This window comes from Schistosoma mansoni, chromosome 5, assembly GCF_000237925.1.
Source record: "Schistosoma mansoni strain Puerto Rico chromosome 5, complete genome".
In the NCBI taxonomy this organism is placed as follows: Eukaryota; Metazoa; Platyhelminthes; class Trematoda; order Strigeidida; family Schistosomatidae; genus Schistosoma; species Schistosoma mansoni.
The window spans coordinates 3,566,228-3,577,951 of NC_031499.1; the positions used below are offsets into that span (position 1 = coordinate 3,566,228).

Below are 11,724 nucleotides of genomic sequence, written 5' to 3' on the forward strand. Positions count from 1 at the left end.
ATGTGCCAGCCCCCTACGTCCCCCGACCCAGGTCACAATCTCGAAAAGCCGTAACGACTCGCCCCAAGCGGGCATCTTCCAAGCCACGCCAGAAGGCGGTTTCGGAAGCGAGTCCAGGTTGGTGCTGGTTCCACCGTGCTTTCGGAGCCGGTGCCCGTCATTGTCGAGCTCCCTGCTCATACAAGGCGGGAAACTTCCCAGCCGGCGAGTAAATGCGGCCGTACTCGCCGGCACTTCACCTCAGGTTGGCCGTTTATTTTATGTGCACGATTATCGCACCAACGCTAGGTACCTTGTGGATACGGGTGCCCAAGTTTCTGTCGTACCTATCGGTAACAGTAAGTCTCAAGCCACTATGCTTCGACTACGCGCTGCGAATGGCTCAGTCATTCCCACCTATGGTACACGACAACTTACGGTCAACCTGAGCAACCGACGACAGTATCTGTGGACGTTCATCATTGCCGATGTTCCCACAGCTATACTCGGTATCGATTTCCTACAGCACTATGAATTGCTAGTCGATTCACGTAGGCTGCAGCTAATTGATATTTCGTCGAACAGCAACTTTATGGGCTCTAAAGCCCACACAAACGCGTACCGAATCACAGGTGTATTTCATTCGCGTGACGATTTATTCCACGTTTTATTTCAGAAATTCCCCAAATTAACTAAACCTCTCGAGGAGACTCCATCGGTGACCAATCGTGTGGTACACCACATAGTCACCCGCGGACCACCAGTCACGGCAAGACCTCGCCGACTGGCACCGGACAAATTAGCTTTCGCTAAACGTGAGTTTGACAATTTACTAGCTACTGGTATTATTCGTCCTTCTCACAGTCCTTGGGCCTCACCTCTCCACATGGTTCGAAAGAAGGATGGGGTTAGTTGGAGACCATGCGGAGACTACCGAGCGTTAAACACAGCTACACGTTTCGATAGCTATCCCATCCCCCACATACATGACATCACGGCATCACTCAAGGGCACGACAATTTTTTCCAAGATCGATCTGGTACGAGCATATCATCAGATCCCAGTCGCTCTTGAAGATATAGAGAAAACTGCCATCACGACTCCTTTCGGTTTATTTGAGTTCCTACGAATGCCATTTGGATTACGGAATGCTGCTCAAACTTTCCAAAGGTTTATCGATAGCATTGTACGAGACCTAGATTTTGTTCACGTCTATATTGATGACCTGCTAATCGCATCATCAAACGTAGATGAACATTATCAACACCTGACGCTACTATTCCAGCGCCTTTCGGATAATGGAATAATAGTCAACCCCGATAAGTGTGAACTCGGGAAGAAGGAAATGAAATTCTTAGGTCATGTTATTAAGCATGAGGGTATTCTACCTTGTGAGGATAAAGTACGTACTATAATGGAGTACACTGTACCGTCCACACTCAAGGAACTGAAGGCATTTCTCGGTTTGGTCAACTTCTACCGACGCTTCATTTCGCACGCGGCAGAACAGTTACGACCGTTAACCGATTTACTTCGCGGTAATCCACGCAAACTGGAATGGAACGACGCCGCACGTACTGCATTTTCAGATATCAAAACGGCCCTAGCTCAAGCCACACTTCTCGTGCATCCTGACCCATCAGCCACGCTTAGTATAGCGGTTGATGCATCGGATTTCGCCATAGGAGCCGTTATGCAACAGAATATCTCCGGTAGTTGGCAGCCCCTCGAATTTTTCTCACGACGCCTCACTCCCACGGAGACGAGATATAGCGCTTTTGGTCGCGAACTGCTAGCAGCCTACTGCGCCATCAAACATTTCCGGCACGCTGTAGAAGGTCGTAATTTCATCTTATTCACCGACCATAAGCCCTTAACGTATGCTCTGCATACCAAGTCTGACCGCTACTCACCACGAGAGTGCAGACATTTGGACTATATCTCCCAGTTCACGACAGACCTTCGTCACGTCAAAGGCGAGTCGAACTGTGTTGCTGATGCTTTATCACGTATCCAACTGAATGCAGTTACTTTGCCAGTGCTCGATCTACCTGCTATGGCCGCCGCCCAAGCAAACGATACTTCATGCACGGAAGCACAACAGTCTACGTCCCTTCAATGCCGGGAAGTACCCCTAGCTACTAGCTCTGGTACTATCCTATGCGATACTTCCACGGGCCTCCCTCGACTCATCGTACCCTCCGCTTATCGCCGTCTCGTCTTTGATGCCCTTCATGGTCTATCTCATCCTGGTATCGCAGCCACCCTACGCCTCATAGCTGCACGATACGTCTGGCCGTCAATGAATAAAGATGTCCGTATGTGGGTAAAACAATGTTTACAATGTCAACGATCAAAAGTGCACAGGCACGTAGCTGCCCCTATTGGCACTTTCGCTACGCCTGATGCTCGCTTCGATCACGTTCACATAGACATTGTAGGACCATTACCACCATCGCACGGGTATGATCACATACTCACATGCATTGATCGTTTCACAAGATGGCCCGAAGCTATTCCCATCACGTCTATTACGGCGGAGACAGTTGCTCACCGCTTCGTAGGACTATGGATAGCTATGTACGGTTGTCCCTCGACTGTCACGACTGACCGAGGACAACAATTTGAGTCCGCATTATTCTCCTCACTAACACGGCTGCTTGGTACGGAACGCATACGCACTACCGCCTACCATCCAGCATCAAACGGTTTAGTTGAACGGTTTCATCGCCAACTTAAAAGTGCTCTTCGAGCACACGAAAACAACAATTGGTACGAAACCCTTCCGCTCGTCCTCCTGGGAATCAGAACGAGTCTAAAGGCAGATATTCAATGTTCCGCCGCTGAACTTGTTTACGGCACGACATTGCGTCTGCCTGGGGAATTTTTCACACCACGGAGCAGCACTAAGTTCGGCGAATCAGACTACGTCCAACGACTGTCTGCATTCATGCGAACACTGACTCCGGTGTCAACTCGTATACAACATCGACAGGTCGCTCTCCCTCGAGAGTTATCTACCTGTTCACATGTTTTCATACGAGTAGATTCGGTACGCAAACCTCTACAACAGCCTTACGAAGGACCTTTTCACGTGATTTCCCGTCACGAAAAGACCTTCAAGGTTGATCGACGTGGCCGCATCGAAACAGTCAGCATTGATCGTCTCAAGCCAGCACACGTCGATGACAGTGCTATACCTGATAAGCCGAGACCCAATGTTAGACCCATCAGAGCTTCTAGCGGGATTTCTACATCTACTTCGGATCCCACGCTAGATGCACCTGAGACCTCATTCTCACGTCCCAGTCAACAGCACGTGTCATCTGCCCCGTCTACGGACGAGACTTCCGTCTCACGTCCAGACCTGCAGACCACACCGCCCTTGACTGCGGATGAGATTGCAGGCTCACGAGGTTCGAACGAGACTACCGTCTCACGTTCTGGTCGCCGAGTACGCTTACCCGTACGCTTTCTCGACTAACCTCATAACCAACTACGGATACAGTATAGGAATCTGCCCCTATACTACAAGAAAGCTACACTTTTCTCTTTTTCTATCATTTTTTTTGTTTACCCCGAGCCTACGCCTCCGACCATCGCTGTTACGGTATCGTCGACTTCAGTCAACTTTCGCGAAAGCTGGCCTGATCACCCACGCTCTAGTCAACGCACTCAGTCGATCTCTCTGGCTCCAAATACGTATGATATACATTTGGTCCCGAACATGGTTATCCTGGTCGCATCTGGTTCCTTGGCTCAATCTGGTTTCGTCCTACGTCTGCAGCGTTTCTGGTCCGGACCTCTACGAACGCAACCTTCAGATTCTGGATACAAACCACTCTGGTGTAGCATGCTAATCCAAGCAATCAATACAGCACGTTCCTTCTGGTACCGTTCTACGTCAAAGACTTTTGGTGGCAACTCGAGGATCAACGATCACTCCCTGTTCTGCCAACGTTTTCGTCCTACAATTGCACGTTTCGCGATCAGTCCCACGAATGAAACCGCTACGTATCGAAAGTGTAAATCCTTTCTAGCGGGGGGCTCCTGTAGTGACCGGCCAGTCTCGATAAGAACACGATTGGAATAATAGAAACAATTATTATTATTGTAACCAATTGTACCAGAGATTGTTTTACTGTATTTGTTTAACTGTATCCGTTTCACTTCTTGTTCCATATACCGCCTGGTTTGGTTCGAGCTTGCTCACGCACTGCTTGTTCGCTTGTACTCTTTGGCACGTCTCGGTATTATTTCGATACCACGAGATCGCCAATAAATATACTTGATCTGGACTAGTAAAGCCTTCTGGTTTACGGGCTATCAAGGGAACCAAGTCATATTTGTACGCGTAATCGAATAGTAGTGGTGATCATAGTCCGCCCACGACTCGACATCCACTACAACTGGTGAGCCGTATTTGGAACACGCACTACAACTGGTGAGCCGTATTTGGAACACGCACAACAAACTGGTGAGCCGTTGTTGGAACACGCAATACAGCTGGTAACCCAATCCATCGAGCACAAGTCAAACTTGGCCAATTCTCCAAACCAGATCAATCCGGTGAGTCTATTTATCTATCCACATCTGTTGCATATATTCGTATTGATTTTTTTCAATATATAATATTTTGGCAACTTAATATGGTAGATAACGATAAGAATAACATAAATATGATAGACTCCGAGATACAGGTTATCAGTTTCCGACCGGTTCCTTTCATCCCCCATGATCCAGAAGTCTGGTTCGCGGCACTGGAATCTCAATTTGAGATCCGCCGCATAACCAATCAAAGGCAGAAGTACGCCTACGCTTTGGAATCATTGCCCGGGGATCACCTAACCGCTGTCCGTGAGGTTGTCCTCAATCCGAACGTTCCAAACGTTTATGACCGTCTTAAGGATGCCATCCTTCGACATTTCCTCCCATCAAGAGAGGAAAGATTGAGGACACTTTTAGCACGTCACCCTATGGGTGATGCTAAGCCGAGCCACCACCTCACGCGCCTGCAATCCCTTGCAGGAAACATGACAGCTGACTCTGAGATAGTCAAAGAGTTGTGGTTCGAAGCCTTACCAGTCAGTATCCAGCCAACCCTTACGGCTCTGCTCGAGGACACCCCGCTCAACAAGGTGGCCCTCATAGCAGATAAGATTCTGGCACGAGTTAACACCAAAGGCGACCATTTTGTTGCTAGTTTTTCCCGTTCTAACGTTGATCTCGATGCTAGACGACCTCCGGCTCATGGGGATAGGGACAGATGTATCCATACTCGTCTCAGTTTCCGAGACCGCGCAAATGTGCCAGCCCCCTACGTCCCCCGACCCGGGTCACAATCTCGAAAAGCCGTAACGACTCGCCCCAAGCGGGCATCTTCCAAGCCACGCCAGAAGGCGGTTTCGGAAGCGAGTCCAGGTTGGTGCTGGTTCCACCGTGCTTTCGGAGCCGGTGCCCGTCATTGTCGAGCTCCCTGCTCATACAAGGCGGGAAACTTCTCAGCCGGCGAGTAAATGCGGCCGTACTCGCCGGCACTTCACCTCAGGTTGGCCGTTTATTTTACGTGCACGATTATCGCACCAACGCTAGGTACCTTGTGGATACGGGTGCCCAAGTTTCTGTCGTACCTATCGGTAACAGTAAGTCTCAAGCCACTATGCTTCGACTACGCGCTGCGAATGGCTCAGTCATTCCCACCTATGGTACACGACAACTTACGGTCAACCTGAGCAACCGACGACAGTATCTGTGGACGTTCATCATTGCCGATGTTCCCACAGCTATACTCGGTATCGATTTCCTACAGCACTATGAATTGCTAGTCGATTCACGTAGGCTGCAGCTAATTGATACTTCGTCGAACAGCAACTTTATGGGCTCTAAAGCCCACACAAACGCGTACCGAATCACAGGTGTATTTCATTCGCGTGACGATTTATTCCACGTTTTATTTCAGAAATTCCCCAAATTAACTAAACCTCTCGAGGAGACTCCATCGGTGACCAATCGTGTGGTACACCACATAGTCACCCGCGGACCACCAGTCACGGCAAGACCTCGCCGACTGGCACCGGACAAATTAGCTTTCGCTAAACGTGAGTTTGACAATTTACTAGCTACTGGTATTATTCGTCCTTCTCACAGTCCTTGGGCCTCACCTCTCCACATGGTTCGAAAGAAGGATGGGGTTAGTTGGAGACCATGCGGAGACTACCGAGCGTTAAACACAGCTACACGTTTCGATAGCTATCCCATCCCCCACATACATGACATCACGGCATCACTCAAGGGCACGACAATTTTTTCCAAGATCGATCTGATACGAGCATATCATCAGATCCCAGTCGCTCTTGAAGATATAGAGAAAACTGCCATCACGACTCCTTTCGGTTTATTTGAGTTCCTACGAATGCCATTTGGATTACGGAATGCTGCTCAAACTTTCCAAAGGTTTATCGATAGCATTGTACGAGACCTAGATTTTGTTCACGTCTATATTGATGACCTGCTAATCGCATCATCAAACGTAGATGAACATTATCAACACCTGACGCTACTATTCCAGCGCCTTTCGGATAATGGAATAATAGTCAACCCCGATAAGTGTGAACTCGGGAAGAAGGAAATGAAATTCTTAGGTCATGTTATTAAGCATGAGGGTATTCTACCTTGTGAGGATAAAGTACGTACTATAATGGAGTACACTGTACCGTCCACACTCAAGGAACTGAAGGCATTTCTCGGTTTGGTCAACTTCTACCGACGCTTCATTTCGCACGCGGCAGAACAGTTACGACCGTTAACCGATTTACTTCGCGGTAATCCACGCAAACTGGAATGGAACGACGCCGCACGTACTGCATTTTCAGATATCAAAACGGCCCTAGCTCAAGCCACACTTCTCGTGCATCCTGACCCATCAGCCTCGCTTAGTATAGCGGTTGATGCATCGGATTTCGCCATAGGAGCCGTTATGCAACAGAATATCTCCGGTAGTTGGCAGCCCCTCGAATTTTTCTCACGACGCCTCACTCCCACGGAGACGAGATATAGCGCTTTTGGTCGCGAACTGCTAGCAGCCTACTGCGCCATCAAACATTTCCGGCACGCTGTAGAAGGTCGTAATTTCATCTTATTCACCGACCATAAGCCCTTGACGTATGCTCTGCATACCAAGTCTGACCGCTACTCACCACGAGAGTGCAGACATTTGGACTATATCTCCCAGTTCACTACAGACCTTCGTCATGTCAAAGGCGAGTCGAACTGTGTTGCTGATGCTTTATCACGTATCCAACTGAATGCAGTTACTTTGCCAGTGCTCGATCTACCTGCTATAGCCGCCGCCCAAGCAAACGATACTTCATGCACGGAAGCACAACAGTCTACGTCCCTTCAGTGCCGGGAAGTACCCCTAGCTACTAGCTCTGGTACTATCCTATGCGATACTTCCACGGGCCTCCCTCGACCCATCGTACCCTCCGCTTATCGCCGTCTCGTCTTTGATGCCCTTCATGGTCTATCTCATCCTGGTATCGCAGCCACCCTACGCCTCATAGCTGCACGATACGTCTGGCCGTCAATGAATAAAGATGTCCGTATGTGGGTAAAACAATGTTTACAATGTCAACGATCAAAAGTGCACAGGCACGTAGCTGCCCCTATTGGCACTTTCGCTACGCCTGATGCTCGCTTCGATCACGTTCACATAGACATTGTAGGACCATTACCACCATCGCACGGGTATGATCACATACTCACATGCATTGATCGTTTCACAAGATGGCCCGAAGCTATTCCCATCACGTCTATTACGGCGGAGACAGTTGCTCACCGCTTCGTAGAACGATGGATAGCTATGTACGGTTGTCCCTCGACTGTCACGACTGACCGAGGACAACAATTTGAGTCCGCATTATTCTCCTCACTAACACGGCTGCTTGGTACGGAACGCATACGCACTACCGCCTACCATCCAGCATCAAACGGTTTAGTTGAACGGTTTCATCGCCAACTTAAAAGTGCTCTTCGAGCACACGAAAACAACAATTGGTACGAAACCCTTCCGCTCGTCCTCCTGGGAATCAGAACGAGTCTAAAGGCAGATATTCAATGTTCCGTCGCTGAACTTGTTTACGGCACGACATTGCGTCTGCCTGGGGAATTTTTCACACCACGGAGCAGCACTAAGTTCGGCGAATCAGACTACGTCCAACGACTGTCTGCATTCATGCGAACACTGACTCCGGTGTCAACTCGTATACAACATCGACAGGTCGCTCTCCCTCGAGAGTTATCTACCTGTTCACATGTTTTCATACGAGTAGATTCGGTACGCAAACCTCTACAACAGCCTTACGAAGGACCTTTTCACGTGATTTCCCGTCACGAAAAGACCTTCAAGGTTGATCGACGTGGCCGCATCGAAACAGTCAGCATTGATCGTCTCAAGCCAGCACACGTCGATGACAGTGCTATACCTGATAAGCCGAGACCCAATGTTAGACCCATCAGAGCTTCTAGCGGGATTTCTACATCTACTTCGGATCCCACGCTAGATGCACCTGAGACCACATTCTCACGTCCCAGTCAACAGCACGTGTCATCTGCCCCGTCTACGGACGAGACTTCCGTCTCACGTCCAGACCTACAGACCACACCGCCCTTGACTGCGGATGAGATTGCAGGCTCACGAGGTTCGAACGAGACTACCGTCTCACGTTCTGGTCGCCGAGTACGCTTACCCGTACGCTTTCTCGACTAACCTCATAACCAACTACGGATACAGTATAGGAATCTGCCCCTATACTACAAGAAAGCTACACTTTTCTCTTTTTCTATCATTTTTTTTGTTTACCCCGAGCCTACGCCTCCGACCATCGCTGTTACGGTATCGTCGACTTCAGTCAACTTTCGCGAAAGCTGGCCTGATCACCCACGCTCTAGTCAACGCACTCAGTCGATCTCTCTGGCTCCAAATACGTATGATATACATTTGGTCCCGAACATGGTTATCCTGGTCGCATCTGGTTCCTTGGCTCAATCTGGTTTCGTCCTACGTCTGCAGCGTTTCTGGTCCGGACCTCTACGAACGCAACCTTCAGATTCTGGATACAAACCACTCTGGTGTAGCATGCTAATCCAAGCAATCAATACAGCACGTTCCTTCTGGTACCGTTCTACGTCAAAGACTTTTGGTGGCAACTCGAGGATCAACGATCACTCCCTGTTCTGCCAACGTTTTCGTCCTACAATTGCACGTTTCGCGATCAGTCCCACGAATGAAACCGCTACGTATCGAAAGTGTAAATCCTTTCTAGCGGGGGGCTCCTGTAGTGACCGGCCAGTCTCGATAAGAACACGATTGGAATAATAGAAACAATTATTATTATTGTAACCAATTGTACCAGAGATTGTTTTACTGTATTTGTTTAACTGTATCCGTTTCACTTCTTGTTCCATATACCGCCTGGTTTGGTTCGAGCTTGCTCACGCACTGCTTGTTCGCTTGTACTCTTTGGCACGTCTCGGTATTATTTCGATACCACGAGATCGCCAATAAATATACTTGATCTGGACTAGTAAAGCCTTCTGGTTTACGGGCTATCAAGGGAACCAAGTCATATTTGTACGCGTAATCGAATAGTAGTGGTGATCATAGTCCGTCCACGACTCGACATCCACTACAAGGTCATGGACTGGATAAGTGACTCTCCGTAACAGGAGACAAAGGGTAAGGGTAAATGGAGCTCTCCCATCGAGGAAACCTGTAAAAAATGGAGTTCCCCAAGGCACAATCCTCGGTCCTTTTCTCTTACTTGATGTAAATGAATTACCAACTGCAGCAAAGCCATCCGTTCTACTCTTCGCCGATGACACAAAGATTTGGAGACCCATAAACAGTATGTCAGATAGAATATTATTACAGGATGATCTCAATTCATTGGTGGCATGAATAGACGAATGGTCACTATAAGTGAATCCCAACAAGAGGGTGATGATGCAACAATGGTGGTTCGTATTACCACACAATATATGGATTCGTGTTACCCAAAGAAAATATATAGATTAAGGAGTCATACTGATCAATGATATTAAACCTACCAGTCACTGTAAGGCTGCTGCTATAAAAGGCTATAGAGTATTATGGTCTATTTGTAGACTTTTTCAGTATTTGGACGAGGAAATGTGTAGATTATTATACCCGAGTTTCGTGCGACCACATTTAGAATATGGGATTCAAGCGACGAATCCTTGTTTCAAGTATGAGGCGGATATTCTGGAACGAGTTCAACGAGGAGAGACTAAAGTGGTAAATGGTCTATCTGGCCTATCTTATGAAGACAGATTTAGACACCTCAACTTAATTCCGTAATCTTACAGTAGAATAAAGGGTGACAATACATTGATATGTCTTATCTAAGACTGATCATTTGAGAAGACGTTCGACGAAAGTTCATAAACCGAGGTCAAATCGTCTACGTCTTGAGTTTCGTTACTCGCACCTAGTGAATTACTGGGATTCTCTACCAGAACACATAATATCAGCACCTTCTGTTGATATATTCAGAAAAAGATTGTGCCTCCACAGTTTTACAAACTGCAAGGATTAATATAGGTCGATAGACCGCCTATCCTTATTATTGAAGACTAGAACAATCGTCACCAGGCAAACAGATAGCCCAAACATCGTCATAATTTCCGATAAAATACAGGTGGCATATATTACTGAACTGGTAGCTGGCAAGACTTGAAATCAATGTTTATTATATCTTGAACATAAGAACAGTGAATGTTTTATTATCATCTGAGTTACACTATCGATGTGATACTTATCAAAAGATATTAAAATCGTGATCGAAAAGACAAAACTTGTAAAAATGATAAAATAGACTGATTCAGCAAATGTTTTGATAACGCGCAATTTGGCACAAACCTTTATTTACTACTCAGTAGAAAGTAAATAAACCAAACAGAAAAAGAGACGAAACTAACCTGGGATTTGAGTTAAAATGTAACCCCAGAAGAATGCTCCTAATATCAGGCCTTGTGTCAACCTATTCCAATTAAACTCTCCTGCATTAATCTGCATAGAAGTATTATCCGATTTAATGAAGTATACCTCAGTGTTCGTAAGACTCGTGTAATTATAAAAGTCAGAACAAAAAAATGACGTATGATTTGTGGACGTTTTGTCAACTGTATCATTAACCATGGCAAGCATTGTGACATTTAGGTCAACTCTCATCATGTAAATCAGAATTAGGTTGATAAATCCCATTGTAGCGATTACGTAACGGCATTTGCAACAGAACACTTTCGTTACACAACTCATTTTTTCACCGATTAATAAGTACAATAACTTAGTTAGCTAAAACAATTTCAAAGAACTCCCAATGTCTGATACGTTATTAACAGCTCGTGCTGAAAAGAACCTAATTTTCTTTTGCGCTTCAGTATTTGTCATGCGTTTTAATATTGTGTGGTACACATTGTATTTGATTCATCTAATTTATAGTATTTAAATACTGAATTTGTGATGCTTTTGAAGAAATATCCAAAATCTTTGTGAAATGCTTCTGCAAATCCCTTTTATTGCTTTCGCTGTCCTCATAATTTCTCATAGTAGACAGCTTTAGGTTTTTAGGGGATTCAAATAGACTTGTCAAGTCACTTGGCCTCCGTAATCATAGTGTTGGGCATTTTTTCCAAGACATAAAAGAGGAGCCAATAACAACTAAC

General features: G+C 46.7%; 1 protein-coding gene across 1 annotated transcript in view; it reads right to left on the reverse strand.

The window, feature by feature from the left end:
- The window catches only part of Smp_160160 (putative sialin (solute carrier family 17 member 5) (sodium/sialic acid cotransporter) (ast) (membrane glycoprotein hp59)), a gene marked incomplete at both ends in the record, with an annotated part of 41,030 nt that extends 29,713 nt beyond the window's left edge, over positions 1-11,317 (reverse strand). Inside the window, one exon of the mRNA XM_018797662.1 lies at positions 10,978-11,317. Coding sequence (XP_018652682.1) covers positions 10,978-11,317 — 340 coding nt within the window. The remainder of the gene's footprint in view (positions 1-10,977) is intronic.
- Between the last annotated feature and the right edge of the window lie 407 nt (positions 11,318-11,724).